Source organism: Dipodomys ordii, unplaced genomic scaffold (assembly GCF_000151885.1).
Source record: "Dipodomys ordii isolate 6190 unplaced genomic scaffold, Dord_2.0 Scaffold103, whole genome shotgun sequence".
NCBI classification, from domain to species: domain Eukaryota; kingdom Metazoa; phylum Chordata; class Mammalia; order Rodentia; family Heteromyidae; genus Dipodomys; species Dipodomys ordii.
In genome coordinates, this window is record NW_012267319.1 from 2121259 (window position 1) to 2136830 (window position 15572).

The window sequence follows — 15572 nt, forward strand, 5'->3', positions numbered from 1 at the left end:
AGAGCGTGGCGCGTGGGGTCGGGCTGCGGCAGCCCAGAGCGTGGCACGTGGGGTCGGGCTGCGGCAGCCCAGAGCGTGGCGCGTGGGGTCGGGCTGCGGCAGCCCAGAGCATGGCACGTGGGGACGAGCTGCCGCAGCCCAGAATGTGACGTGTGGGGACGGGCTGAGCGTGGCGCGTGGGGACGGGCTGAGCGTGACGTGTGGGGACGGGCTGAGCGTGGCGTGTGGGGACGGGCTGAGCGTGGCGTGTGGGGACGGGCTGAGCATGGCGCGTGGGGTCGGGCAGCCGCAGCTCAGAGCGTGGCGCATGGGGACAGGCTCCGCTGCCCAGAGCGTGGGCATCCGTGTCCTCAACTGGGGCGTCCGGATCCCCAGACCCAGAGCGTCCATGCCCACAGATCGGGGCCCGCACCCCGGGCCCGGCGTCCGTACCCTCGGGTCCTGCAGCCTCCTCCAGGACATGTTTCTCCACGACAGGCTTCTCCTCGGGGAGAGTCGGCGTCCACAGGGCCAATTCTGTGATTTTTATAGCTTTCCACTTGGGAACAATATTTATTGATGTCTCCTCCTCCTCCTCCTCTTCTCCTCTTTCCTGAGGGCAAAAAAATATATATAAATTTACCCTAAAGTGACCTTGGTCTACAATAGTAAAAGCCAAGAACGATGAGACCGGCTCTGAACTGCTCGCGCTGTCTCGTGGCACTATCCAGCCATCGGAACACTGCCCGTCCCCCACAGCGTCGTCTACGGGCTGAGCACAGATCTTGTTCTCACAAGAACTGGATGAGGAAGATGCCACAGAGCAGAATGGTGCCCGGCTTTGGGGCTCCGCATGCGCAGCCGTGGGGGTGGCCCTGCAGCGGCCCAGGCACGTCTCTAGATCTGACAGCCAAAGGACCACCAAGTCCCTAGCTGTCCACATAATGCCACCGAGTGCACGTGCAGACTCCATCCACATCAAGGACTGCGGGAAAGAAAAGCAAAAGCAACACGGGAGGTCAGTCCTACACGTGGCAGGTTTTATGGTTACGTGCAATCCCAACAGTGCTTGCCGGGCACATGTTTTCTATTCTTAGTTCTGCAACGATCCCAAAATTCCAAACACGTGGACAGATGGAAAACACAGAAATACGGACCATTCCCACGGGCCACCCACGATCCCTGCGCAAGAGTGGCACCGGCCTGCCTGTTGCTTCTTGGAGTTACTCTGAGAGAAACCCCTCTAGTTGGCTTTACGTTTTCTAGGTTTTGTCCCCCACGCGGTAACACCCGGCTCTGGGACTTGGAATCACTAAGATGGCTCCTTCCACGCCGATGGCTCATCCCCTCACAGAACTTCTGACGCATCATCGAGGACTTGGCTGTGGCCGGTAACTCTGCCTTCCTGACGGATTCCCAGGTGACACTGCACCAGCATCTCCTTCCTCGGCTGTGGGGCCAGCTCACAGCTGGGCGCCTCCCAAGAGAGTCAGTCCCTCACCCCACAGATCTCGGAAAGGCCACCCTCTGCAAAGCTGCTCAGAAGGTCACGTCGCACACGCCCACCACTGCACGCATCTGTCTGGTCCTGTCCAGTGTTTCCCCCTCTATTTCGCAGCCATTGGCCCAAACACTTCCCCATCCCCACAATAAACCGCACATGCCCAGCTCCGTTTCGGAGTCAGCTTCCTCAGTGTTAAAAAAAGACATGGTGAAGGATTAACTTTCCAATACCTTAGAATATGACCTTATTTGGAGATAGGGTCTTTCCAGAAGCTATCCAGTAAAAACGGAGTCATTAAGATTGGTCCTAATCCATATAATGAGTGTCTACTGAAAAGGAGAATCAGACCTAGAGTCGGATACATACAGAGGCAAAATGATCAAGGGCATGCAGCTCAACCATCAGCTCAGAATGCAGAGGTATAAACTCATCTGCAGGACTGGCCTGAGAGCCCCGAGCCGAGCGGGCCCACACAGCACCCCCTGCAGGGTTAGGCCTCCAGGGCCGGGGGCTGCTCACCTTGGGTGGAGGTGCTGGAGTATGTCAGTGTGTGGTTTTACAGGGGCTGGCAGCTAACAGCAGTCTGGAGTCTCAGGTTTGGTCTCCCGGACAATGCTGTTAGGGGGCAGGCCTGGGGAGCTCTTGGAGATGGACTGGATGCATTTAGCATGATGAAGCGGCCATGAATCTTTGGGGACCAGTGGTAGTCCATTATAGCTTGGATAGGCAGTGTCCCCCAAAAGTCCATGCGTTAAAGACTTGGCTCCCAGCCAATGGCTGGGTGGTGGAAACACAGGTGGAGTTTAGTTGGAGACGTGGGTCAGTGAGGCTTGAACCTGAACTGGAGGGGGCTGGGCCGGGACCCCTGCTTCTCCTTCCCCTCTCCTCTTCCAGTACTGACCAGCCTCTCCATCTGTCTCTGTCTCGCTGTCTCTTTCTCTATTTCCGTCTGTCTCTCCCTCTCTCTCCCTTTCTCTTTACCTGCCTGTCTGTCTGTCTTCCTCCCTCTCTCTGGTTCTCAACTGTCATGAGGTGAGCGGCACTGTTCTATCACACACTTCCTTTGGAACTATTTCATTGTTTTGGATCAGGGCCAAGTGACCAGGAACTGAAGCCTCTGAAGTTATAACTAAAATGCACCTTTCCTCCTTTTAAATGGTCTTTCGTGGGTGTTTTTTCATAGTGCTAGACAGCTAAGGCAAAGGCCATCTGCAAAAGAAGGGGAGAGCCGGGCACCGGAGGTTCACCCCTGAAATCCTAGCTACTCAGGAGGCTGAGATCTGAGGATCGTGGTTCAAAGCCAGCCCGGGCAGGAAAAGTCTGTCAGACTCTTATCTCCAATAAACCACTCAGAAAACCGGAAGTGGCGCTGTGGCTCAAGTGGTAGAGCACTCGCCTTGAGCTGAAGAGCTGAGGGACAGCGCCCGGACCCTTAGTTCAGGCCACACAACCGACAAAAAATAAAAACGAGGCGAGAGAAGTTCTGCCTTACTGAGCTTCAGGAGGAAGAGCCCTGCCGACCCGTGAGCGTCGACTTCTGGACTCCAGCGTGTACAAGAGATGCTGTGGGTAAGCTGTGGGTCTGGACTTGAGTGTGACAGCCCAGGAACACAGGAAAGGCATATCATTTTATGTAAGAGGAGAAAGACTATCATTTAGCGGGACCACTCAAATACAGGGATGTGGTATAGTTGTGTGCGTGTGTGCACGCATGTGTCTATGTGTTTAGTAGTAGTCCTGGCCATGATAAAAATGATCCAAACTTCAAAGCTCATAACCATTTCCCGACAAGGGCTGTGGAAGCAGCCGGGCCTGTCTGCCTGTGACTGTGCAGGTGACACTCAGCATGTGCACACCAGAAACACAATTCAGGCATCTGTCGCTCCAACAAAATGCCCTCAGGATTTCTATTCTCGTTTCTATTCCATTGTGTATCCTATTTTTTAACTATTGATCATAATCCGCTAAGCTGCTGTTCTGACACATGGACGGATTGCGACATGCTCTTTGAAAAACATGGCTCTGGTGCTAACGTTCAGTCATCTGTCTGAGGCGAGAGCTCACGGCGCTGCGGGAACAGCTCGGGCGATGACAAACTGTGGTGAGCCCGGTGACGGGCCTCGCTGCACGTCTGGGAGCTGTGTTTCCGCCCAGCATGGGCAGTCGCTGTGCCCAGGTATGAAGGAAGGGTTAGTCCTTGAAACTGGGTCCTACTCAAGCACACGCCGATGAGGGGCAATGAGCCGGGCGTGTTCCCAATCAGCTTCACCTGGGGCTCACGGTGCCTGAGCAGCTCGCTGGCTGCGGCTGCGGCTGCGGGGAGCGGCGTCGCTCCAGCTTACCACGTCTGTGAGGCGGTACTCTCCGTGCTGCTCACATCCAATGTCAAACACGTACTTCCCAGGGCCGACAGGCTGTGGGCAGAGAAAGCCGAAGCACGTCACTCTGAGGGCTCGAGACCCAAGAGAACACAGCACCCGCTTGCCCAATATCTCCACCAAGAAGCTTGTCCCCACCCCACCACTGGGTAAGAGTGACAGGGATTAGCCAGACACTGGCTAGCTGTCATCCTCGCTGCTCGGGAGGCTGATATCTGAGGATCAAGGTTCAAAGCCAGCCTGGGCAGGAAACTCCATAGAGACTCCTATCTCTAATTAACCAGCAAAAGGCTAAAGTATGGCTCAAGTAGTAGAGTGCCAGTGCCCGAGCCCTGAGTTCAAGTCCCATTATTGATACACATGTGCATGCGCATGCACATGAGTACACACACACGCACACGCACACGCACACGCACACACAGAGTAACAGGGACCAAAAATGCTTTGTGAAGTAAGGGCCCAGGGAGTCACAGACTACATGTCCTGTCTTATTTTAAGACCTTAACCACATTTTTACTACATTTGAAAAGGTAAATTACATTCTTCACAACTCTGCTTCTAGAACATAGAGGTTTTTAAGAAAAACAAAAACTGGGTCATAATTGCACATATAGACTCTACTTTTTCTTAGAAGCAGGCATAACTGGCTGCCCACATTCACAAGTGTCCCCACACGGCCAGTGTGGTATTTTGTTTCATCTAAGAATGGCAATCTTTCCTCATTCCCTATTGTTATTTGCAATGTCAGTGTTTGTCTTTGACAAAGAATGCTAAAGCAAGCACATGTTGGTTACGCTTAAATCTTTCTGTAGGCTCTTGATGAGGAAAAACTAATTATACCAGGAATTAATTACACAAGGAAACACACAAGTACAATCCTTGCATAAAATATGCACTCTGACCAGAATGAGGCTTTAACAGTTTCATTTTAACAACAACATTTATGAGCTCCCACGACTTCAAAATCCTGTTGTTCTTGGGTATTGATGTTTTGTTCTCTCTTTACATGGCTTTGTGTTTAAACTTCCCAGTTTAAACTTCTTCATTTTCAATTGGGTCTGTTATGCTACTTGTGAGACTGAATTTCTTTAAGGTTTTTTAAAGAATTGTTTTAATTGTACAACTTTCTGAGCTCATGTGTGGTAATTTCATACAGACATGTACTGCATAATAGTGAACTCAGTAGTAACCATTTCTAAACAGTAAACACTGTTAGTTAACATAAGAATGGACACTTCTTCATAGGGATCACTTAAACCATGATGATAAATGCAAGAGCTTTAAATATTAAATATCGCTTTATATAGCAAATATCCTCATTTCCAGCTGTCAATCATCTCATACATTTTTACAGTGTTTTCTAACCTACAAAGAGTTCATTTTGTTGTTGTTGGTCGTGGGGCTTGAACTCTGGGCCTGGGCACTGTCCCTCAGCTCAAGGCTAGTGCTCTACCACTTGAGCCACAGTGCCACTTCCGACTTTTTCTGTTTATGTGGTGCTGAGGAATCGAACCCAGGGCCTCATGCATGCAAGGCAAGCACTCTACCACTGAGCCACCTTCCCAGCCCCTAAAGAGTTCTTCTTATGAAGCTAAATCTATTGGCTTTTGCTTATCTGTTTAGAAGTTGCCCTCTCCCCATTTCAAAGTTAATTAATATTCACTTATTTTTCCCACAGGTGATTTTCTTGGTTACCTTTAAATTGTTATATCTTCTAGAAAGTTCCTTCATCTATGTGAGACAAAATTGTTTTATTCCTCCCCCCTTGATTCCCAAGGGCCCCAGGACACACTACCTGGCCACCATTGCTACCTTTTCACCCAAACTGAGAGCTCCCACATGTTTAATTTGGGGGGTGGTGTGCACGCACGCATGTGCACTGTTTCTGGAGCTTGAACTCAAGGTTTCTTGCTCTCCCTTGGCTTTTTCACCGAAAGTTGGTGCTCTGCCACTTGAGCCACAGCTGACTTTCCCGGCTAGGCTGGCTTCACACTGAGACCCTCAGATTCCAGCCCTGTGAGTAATCAGGTTCACACCTGTGAGGCGCCCATGCCCTGCCCAAGCCTCCATTCTTCTCTCCGCTTGGACCTGTCTTCACGCTGTCTAACCTTCCCCCCTCCCCTCTGCCTCTTTGCCCTGCTCCACACTTCTTGAACGACTCATCAGCAAACACAGAAACCAGTCATCTAGGAAGGAAACAGAAACCAGCGCAGCGAGCGTGAAACTGTCCGACTTCGCTGGTGCCCGTGAACAGCCCCGGCCGGGGCAAGGCTCTGAGCCGTCAGACCTCTCGGTGCTCATGACTGGCGCTTGCCCCCCCACCTCCCCCGTGGAGGAGGACGTGGGGTGACTGTCCCTGTCTTGTGACTTTAACATAGCACTTGTACATCAGCAAGTCTCTTCTCTAATCTGAAGAAATGCTCTTGTTAAAAAGACAAAATAATCGAACTGGAGGGGTCGTTCAACTGGTGGAGCGCCAGCCTTGAGTGAAAAAGCCAAGCAAAGGAGCAAGGCCTGGAGTTCAAGAAATAAAAGGAAAAAGGGGAAAGGGGTAGTGATAGAAAGCTGGGACTCAGTAGGGCGTTCTGTCCACATGAGCTGATGTGCTGAGATGAGACCTCTGTATAACTATTTAAAGATCTGTTTACATATCTTATTGCTCTATATTGATAAACCCGGCGCTGGGGAGCACCCCTTTCTACCACACAGAAGGATTTTTGTGATGAGCCGAGCCGAGGCGGCCGGTCTAATCTCAGCGGGGCTGAACGACACAGAATGGGAGAGGACATGGTCATTTCTAAGCTCGCTCGCCACCCAGCCCACACTGGCTGTTGGGGATGGGCTATGTTCTTGCTTCTGAATTCTCCAGGTCAGATAAGAACTGCAGCACACGGGCCTCTCCCAGCCTGGGGGAAGGATACAGGGCACCGTGCAGGCCGGGCCTCCGCTCAGCCTCCGCTCGGCCTCTGCAGCACCCTCAAGCATGCAAAAGGACAATGCATCCTTGTGTCCAATTTGTGTGATTCAGATTTCCACCTGACCATTGTGCACAAGCTCTGTGCGTGTGCATGTATGTGGTGCACACTCAAGGAGGAGGAGGATACACACTCGAGAAGGGGGAGGGGGCTTAGAGGAGGGGAAGGAAAGAGGGAGGAAGGAGGGGAAGAAGGAGGAAGGAAAAAGAGACTGCAAGGGGCCAATGCTAGCGCCTGGCCTTTGCGATCGGAAGGTCCTCATGCGCTGTGTGTAGAATTGTAAATTGTTTCCTAACTAGCAGGATGAAGCCTCCAGCTTCTATCTCAGATCCGTCTAGTCTGGCTTCCATGTTAACGAAAAGAGTGAGCGCTCTGTGTAGGGAAAGCTGGGCAACTTCATTCAGTTGCATGTTCCCCCGATAAGTGTCTAAGGCCAACAAACCTCCCTTCAGGGATTTTCCACTCGAGATCCCTCAAAGCCCCCACAAATGCCCTCAGGTGGGTTCTGGGTTATTCAGGGTCTCTCAGCATCCAGGAGTGCTCTGTATTAGGTGGGAAAACCAGAGTCCCCCAAACACAAATGGCCAGTGGTTGGCACAGCGCCAGGGAAGCTTCCAGACCCGGGCGGGCACTCTGGACTCCCTGCGCCCCTCCAGAGCAGCAGCGCGGGCCGGCCTGCAGCTACAGAGGGCGCCTCACACTCCTCCCAGGGAAACCAAGCCCGACACCTGCACACTGAGCTGCAGGAGATGAAGACCGGGGGCTGCTCTACCTGCGAACAGGAGCGCAGGAGAGGCTGAGATGTCCTGTAACTTAGCAACGCCGCACAGCACCGCTGGGGCTGGCAGCTGCTCCCCACCATGCCCCGCCCCCGCCCACTGTCCTCTGTGGGCATCGGAGGCTCAGGAAGGCCTCCTGCCCAAGGTGGGGGAAGAGGCGGCTGCTCTGGTGTTTTCTTTCCCCAGTAGCACAGGGGTGCACCAGCTAGGAGAGGGGGTCGCACAGGACTTACGTTTTTGTTCAGGAACTTGCCCTGGTACCTGTGGTTCAGATGGATGAGCTCGGCGGCACCCTCCTGCTGCCCGTTCACCCAGGTTCCGACATACTTACTGCCCGTCTCTGCATAGAAGTAGGTGCCTTGCCCGTGCCTGGGAAGACAGGGACACGCTGTGTTCTGTCCTGGCATTCCAGAAACCTCCAGGTTACAGCCCAGATGTGGGGACCGCGGGGCCCGGGTGGAGGCCAGCTCACAAGCCACCTGGTTTCTCTATCTGTGTCTGCTAGCCAGGAGCCGGTGGCTCACGCCTGTAATCCCCGCTGCTCAGGAGGCCGAGCGCTGAGGAGTGCGGCACAAAGCCGGACCAGGCAGACAAATCTGAGAGATCCTTATTTCCAATTAACCTCAGAAAGCTTCAAGTAGAGCCGGGACTCGAGTGGTAGAGTGCCAGCTTTGATCCTAAAAGCTGAAGGACAGTGCTCAGGCCCTGAACTCAAGCTCCAGCACACACACACATGCACACACGTGCATGCACACATGCACACACATGCACACGTGCATACACATGCACACATGCATGCATGCACATGCACACACTGCATACACACATACACACATGCATACATATGCATGCATACACATATGCACACATACATGCGCGCGCACACAGGTGCGCACATACACAGCACTGGGAACGGTGGCTCCGGCCTGTCCTGCATTGGGTCCTCTGTGCCCATGCTCCCTGGGGCTTCTTGGGGAAGGACCTCCAGGTCCTGCGCCGCGAGACAGTGGTTCCTCCACTAGGGGGAGACAGTTGCCATCCCCAGCACTGTCCTGCACCCAGGGACAGGTCAGCAGTGGAGGCGAGGGGGCAAAGGGGCTCTGGTGGTGATTGGCTCCCGGTGGGTGTGGACCACCTGCAGGCGGCACCCTAGCTCATTCCACAGGAAGCCTGCGCGGGCAGAGGCGGAGCCGAACCTTTGGTGGTTGAACCACTCCCCGGTGTAGGTGTCGTTATTGACGTAGTAGTACACGCCATGGCCGTGCCGCTGGTCATCCGCCCACTCGCCTGGAAGGCACAAGGCAAGCAAGCCAGTGAGAGGCAGGGTCATGCACAGCTCCTTCCTGGCTCCCTGGGGAGGGCCCTAGCAGAGGAGCTGCTGTTCGTGGCTCCTGCCGTGATCTGGGGACCAGGGAGACAAATCCCAAAGACTCATCCCCAGTGAACTACCAAAAAGCTGGAAGGGGTCAGTGGCTCAAGTGGAAGAGTACCCCAGCCTGGAGAAAAAGCTAAGGGACAACAACCAGACCCTGAGTTCCAGCCCCAGTGACACACAGACACACCAAACAATCTGCAGAAGAGGGAGCGATCACTGCAGGGGTGAGGCCCCTGACCATCTCCCCTGATGCCTTCCTGTCCCCTGACATAGGTGTCGGCCAGCTAAGGAGCACTGGCTAAAGAGTCAGGGCTTCACTGGGCATGGGTCGGGGGAGGCAGGCCTCAGCCCTCTGCACATACCGACATGGTCATGGGTTGCTCAGGGAGTAGTTAGGATCCAAACAAGCTTGTCTGACCCATTTCCAGAGATACTAGTTTGCTTCTTGCAAGGATTTGGCTACCCAGCGGCAAAGCCATGGTGTCCGTCCAGGGGCCCCGCCTCGGTGTCCATCAGCATCCCATGCTCTCTCTCTCCTGGGCTCCTGGCTCCAGCACCCCCCTTCTGTGCCATGGCCCGTGGCTGCCCAGCTGAGCGCATGCTCCACATCTGCACCAGCCTTGCCCCAGGGCTCCCCATCCCTGGGGTCCTGGTCAGTGCCGAAGCCAGCAAAGACATCAAACTCCTCACTAGCCGCAGCAGTGAGGATGGCGGCGAGCTTGCCAAGTGCAGAGCAAAAACTCAAAGGCCGTTCGTACCACCGCCCTAGAAAGCGCTGCAGAAACCCAGCAGGGCTGCCCAACGCAGACAAGTTCTCTACCATTCCACATCACCCGTAAGTCAGCATGCTGAACAACACTTCTCAGAACTTGAGTAAAAATTAAACCTAATTTTGATCAATGCGTTTGTCAAAATGGAAAAAAATAGCCTATTCTCTCTAGAGAAAACATGGGGAGTTATTTTATTTCAGAGACGTAATGAGAAGTGTTAGAGTGCAGGAAGCAATCCTGGAAGTGTGGCAGGCTTTAATTTAAAAGAACCTCATGACCAAACACCGGTGGCTCACACTTGTAATCCTAGCAAATCAGGAGTCTGAGATAGGAGGATAAAAGTTTGAAGTCAGTCTAGGCAGAAAAGTCTGAAATTAATCATCCAAAATCCAGAAGTGGAGCTGTGGTTCAGGTGGTAGAGTGTTATCCTTAAGTGGAAAAAGCTAAGGGACAGTTCCCAGGCTGAGTTCAAGCCCCGGTATGGACATACACACACACACACACACACACACACGCGCATGCGTTAATTACCCAAGCAGTGTGTGTTCCTATGAATAAACTCCAAAGTTTATCTACAAAATGAATGTCTACCTGCTTCTTCAACCACTCCATATTTACTCAGCATCTGCCACACCCTATGCACTTGACCAGCCGGAAGAGCCCTGGTATGAGGGCAGCATCCGACTTCTGTTTGCATTGTGCTCGGGGACACAGGCCGCGTGAACAGCCGGCAGAGGGTGAGGCTGCAGGACGTGCCCGCCACAGGACATGGCAGTGGGCAACGGATCGGAGGGGGCACGGCTCACAGCTAAGAGAGCGAGCCGGCCCACGAAGGGACAGAGCCACCGTGCCAGGGGCCCCACACCAGGGGCCCAACCTGGGCAGGCCACCCCCACCATGAGGCCCAGAGTGTGGACAGAGGCTGCGGCCATTTTCCCAACCTTAAGCTGGGGCACGGCGCCTGCATTTGCAGCGCTCGCCAGTTTGGTGGAAATGCTCTCACCGCCACAAATTCCAAGCTACATGTGGAGTTGGGGTTTGCTCCAAGTTGGCTTTTGTGAGCGGTTCTGAGCCAGCCCCACACAGCCACGGGGCAGAGAGCTCGGCTCGACAGTCCTGTCATTTGGGTTCTTCCCAAAAAGGCTGTGACAAAAGTACTAGACCCTTCTCGGCCCACCTGAGCCGGTCCCCGGGCAGTGTGACAAGGTGGTCACTACGCGTTGTGCAGAAACTTTTAAAAAACGAAAGGCCAATTAAATTTCAAAACACACGTAAACTTCACGCCAGCCAGGACTGTTGAACACATTGAAAACAATAAAAGGCTTTAGAGACTTCACCCAGTACAGCGAGTCTTGCCTGAGGTGACCTTCCGGGCAGCTCTTCAGTGACTGAGTTCAAAGCTCCTTTACTGAAGTCAATGGTGTGGGTGTGGGTGCGGGTGCACCCACTGGCATGCACCCACGTTTGCCAGTCCTGGGGCTTGAACTCAAGACCTGGGTGTTGTCCTTGAGCACTTTTGCTCAAGGTTAGTGCTCTACTACTTGAGCCAGAGACTCCACTTTCAGCTTTTTAGTGGTTAATTGGCAATCAGAGTCTCCCGGACTTTCCTGCCCAGACTGGCTTCAAACCTGCGATCCTCAGATCTCAGACTCTTGAGTAGCTAGGATTACAGGCATGAGCCACCAGCTCCCAGCTGAAGTGACCATTTAGAACAGTGTTACTATTGCTCTAACTTTGCACTTTTCTTTTTTCCAGTACTAGGGTTTGAACTCAAGGCTTTGAGCATGACAGGCAGACACTCTGCCACTTGAGCCACATGCTGGGCCCTCTATTTCATACTTTTTTGATACTGTCTCAGGTCCCCCATATCCCCCACCCCTCCCAGCCAGCCTCAGACTGTGATCCTCTTACCTGAGCTTCCCAACTAGCTTGAATTACAGTGTGAACCATTATGCCCAGCTCATTGCTTGAGACAGGGTCTCATTAACTCCTCCAAGCTACCTCAAATGGAGATCCTCCGGATCTCTGCCTCCCAAGTAGCTGGGATTACAGGCATGAGCCACCATACCAAAAGCTGCATTCCGTTTTTTAAAAAAGTCTTTCTACACCTACTCGTGTACTTTCTCACGAATCTTGATCTTGTCCTTGGAAGATTAGTTTCTACTGTTTTGCAGTCCTGGGACCTCAAGCCTGTTGGATGAGCATATCTCTTCTCAGGATCAGCCTACACTAAATTGGGGAGTTGGGGAGAGGCCTTCCTCTGGGAGAGCAGAGGTCCTAGATGCCAACCCCTGCCACTGTGACCTTTGGCTCGAAGCTGGCTCTCAGGATTAGCCCTCCTCCCGAGAGGTGCTGCTTAGTCACTGTGTCTGGGCAGGGAACAGCACCCCTGACGCCAAGCTGGGCTCTCCGCTCAGAACAGTCGCTTGGAATGTGCCCTAGGGGCCACGTGCTCTGAAGATGGGGAGGGGAGACAGTCTAGGAGCACACCACTGGAACGCTGGGCTGGACAGCCGATTCCAGAGTCCCCAGCTCCTCTCGGCACGTCCATCTCTCCTCAGGCTCCTGATCGTCATGGCAACCTCTCCCGCTTCTCCACGCCGTGCTGCTGAACTTCTCTATCTGCGTTAGTCCCATGAGGTGGGCGGCATGGCCCTCACCTGGCCTCCATCTGCATGCAGACTTCCAGATCTGAAGTGGCCCAAGGCCTCACCAGCATCTGGCACCTGACCCTGCAACCAACCCCACTGCTCGCCACCTGTGAGCGCCGCCACCTTCCTGCCCCTGTTCCAGGCCCCCACCCATCCAGGAATGCCTGCCAGCTCTTCCCCTGCCGTTCTGGGGGCCTCTGTGCCTTCGTGGGCTCCTTGGTTGGACCTGTCCAAGCCTTCAAAAGACCAGTCCTGGGCCTCACGCCTAAGGGTCCTGAGGCTGGACATATCCGCCCCACAGAAAACCACTCCACCCATCATGATGGCCACCAGCCCAAACCGCAGTGATCAATCACTCAGCCATGCCTTGGGCTGTGTGGCTATAAGACTGACCTGCTGGGCTGGTGTTAACACTGCAGCTTCTGAACTGTTTCCATCACTGCCTAGCGAAAACAAGACACTTACTTTAACTTTAGTCAGAGAAGAATCTCTGAGCAGTGCCTGCACCTTACTAAGAATCCATCAGGAAAGACAGTGGCTCACACCTGTAGCTACTCAGGAGGCTGAGATCTAAGGATCAAGGTTCGAAGCCAGCCCAGGCAGGAAAGTCCATGAGACGCTTATCTTCAATTAATCACAGAAAAAGTGGTGCCGTGGTTCAAGTAGTAGAGTGCCAGCATTGAGCAAAAGGAGCTCAGGGACAGCGCCCAGGCCCAGAGTTCAAGGCCCATCATGAGGTGATGGGAGAGCAGTTGGGAGAGATGGGGAGAACAGAGGAAGGGGTGGCATTGACCAAGAAGCATGGTACTTCTAGACTGAGACCCCTTTGTACATCTACTTAAAGATCATTTTAAACACTCATAATGAAAAAATTGAGTCTCTCAGAAGAAACACGCTTTGCATAGCCTCCAAATTAATTTTATATCCAACTAGCAAGATCCTTGAAAACAGAGCACAATGTTCAGTGGCAGGAAGGAATCACAGCAGAGATGGAAAAATCCAGCTTCACAGGCAATACCTCCCAGACAGACCTTCCGTGAAGGAAGGCCAGGCCTAAAGAAACGCACGTGCATGAGAAGAGGGAACGGTGGGGAACAGAAACAGAGAAGAGAACTTCAGGGAGATGACCAGGATGCAGGGCCCTGGAGGCAGGAGCCCAGGGCCCAGTACAACACAGAAGCCTGGGCTCCCTGGCAGCCACCATCCGCTGCTTCCCATTCCCAGGCCACAGGAGGGCACGCGCCACCCACGGGGATAGTGACATTTCCACTGTAGGCTGGTTAGTTTGTCAGCCAGTTACCAGGGCCTTCGTCAACCATGGGGACCATAGGGACGTAGGAACGCAATCTCTGCCTCCTGAGTGACAGTGATCTGGAGAACTTGAACCTTTTCTTGTACAGTTCACTATCCACGGTCAAGTTCAAGCACAAGAAAAGAAGAACTTCCACAACCAAAAGCTGCTTTGATCCCTTTTTACCTTCATATCTGGATCCGTCTGGATATATGAAAGTGCCTTGACCATGCTTTTTATTTTTAACATATTCTCCAATGTATCGGGCGCCATTTTTAAATATGTAGGTTCCCTGAAATACATGGAATTTCGCATTCGCTAATGGAATATTAAACCTGGAGGCCCACCCTCGTACGCCACCAGCTCTGACCTGGCCGTGTCTTCTACCGAATTCGTAGTTCCCTTCGTAGGTGTCCCCGTTGGGCAGTCTAGCTCTCCCGTGCCCGTGCCGTTCCCCAGCTTCATTCCGGTCCCCTTCATATTCCTGGGTCAAAGAAATGAAGGTCATTCTGGCTACCACTCAGGAAGCGCTGCCTCCATGACAGCGTTTGACAAATACTGTTCCCCTGTCCCCCCCAGTTCTCAGGACAGGCAGTGGTCCCACTGTACAGGTGAGGTAATCATCAAACACTGGTCCAAGGTGGCACAGGTGGTGCCGGTGTCCACCATGGGAGCCCCGCTTCCTTCAGCATCTGAGCATGCAGCTCAGTATGGGAATCCTCCACACCACAAACACAATCAGCCCGAGTGTGGACAGTGATAGGGATACTGCGTTCTTCACCGGAATATGCTTGAAGTCTCCACCTGTGCAGAACGGGTCTCCAGCCTGCCCAAACACCTCCCCGCTCACTTTCTCCCAATACGCAGGACTTACAAATTCCCGGGAAAAGGTAACTTTTCCTTCAAATGATCCCCGGGATGGCTGTGGCCTGTAAAGGCTTTTGGCTCGGTGAGGAGGGATAGTAGGGGCTGGGGGCCCTGGGGGCGGCACTGACTCCTAATTCAGCTTCGTAAAGAGCCAAGTGAGGTCCTGAGTGCAATCCCCAGTACTGAGCAACAAGAAAGTAAAACTGGAGTTTGTTTAGACTTATTACAAGGCACATTATATTGAAGAAAAAGCTCAAACAACTGTACAAGTTCCGTCCCTTTTCTAACACTGCTCACATCTTACCCATTTGTTCCAGGTTATATTCTAAATGAAGGTGTACCAGAGGCCTCTCCTCCAATCCTAGAGTGCTCCCAACATGCCCAGTAGTCAGCCACCTGGATAGGTGACCAAGGAAGGGAGAACTCCTGTGTCTAGTTGTTTGAACTCGGGGCCCTGTGCTCGCTCTGCCCCTTGAGCCACACCCCAGTGAAGAATCCTTCAAAGTGACTCAGATACCAACTTGATTTCCACGTTAGGGGGGGGGGGGGCATCGAAATGTCACAGTCAGTGGAGTCCCAGGAGGGAGGAGACAGCTGGGAGGCTTGCTGGGGGGAGGGAGAGAGGGGGGCACTCCCGGGCACTTCCGGCTCCTCGCACCGCCCCCTCCCCCGGAGGAGATCAAAACCGGGAGAGGCCGCGGGACCGGAGCCCCGGGCTGGCACGACGGTCTGCGCAGGCGTCGGCAGCGCGCCGGGGGCGGGGCTAGAGGGCTCGGTGGATTCTAAGCTAGCTGGACGGTCCTTGCGCACGCGCACACTCACGCTCTGCGCACACGCACACTCACGCTCTGCGCGCACGCGCACACGGCCGGTCGGCCAGGGAGTGTGAGGGAGGTGTGTCGGAGCTCACGGGGTTCCAGCCCGAGGCCTCTCCGCTGCCCTAGCCCAGAGCGAGCCCTGGGTGGGGAGGGCCGCGTGCACAGGCCGCACAGGCCGCGGGGCG

General features: G+C 53.6%; 1 protein-coding gene across 1 annotated transcript in view; it reads right to left on the reverse strand.

Moving 5' to 3' along the window:
• Window positions 1-15572, reverse strand: part of Rsph1 (radial spoke head 1 homolog (Chlamydomonas)) — a 20784-nt gene that overhangs the window by 4791 nt on the left and 421 nt on the right. Inside the window, exons 2-7 of the mRNA XM_013027350.1 lie at window positions 14073-14186; window positions 13889-13994; window positions 8812-8902; window positions 7849-7984; window positions 3826-3897; window positions 118-592 (exon numbers count right to left, since the gene is read on the reverse strand). Coding sequence (XP_012882804.1) covers window positions 118-592; window positions 3826-3897; window positions 7849-7984; window positions 8812-8902; window positions 13889-13994; window positions 14073-14186 — 994 coding nt within the window. The remainder of the gene's footprint in view (window positions 1-117; window positions 593-3825; window positions 3898-7848; window positions 7985-8811; window positions 8903-13888; window positions 13995-14072; window positions 14187-15572) is intronic.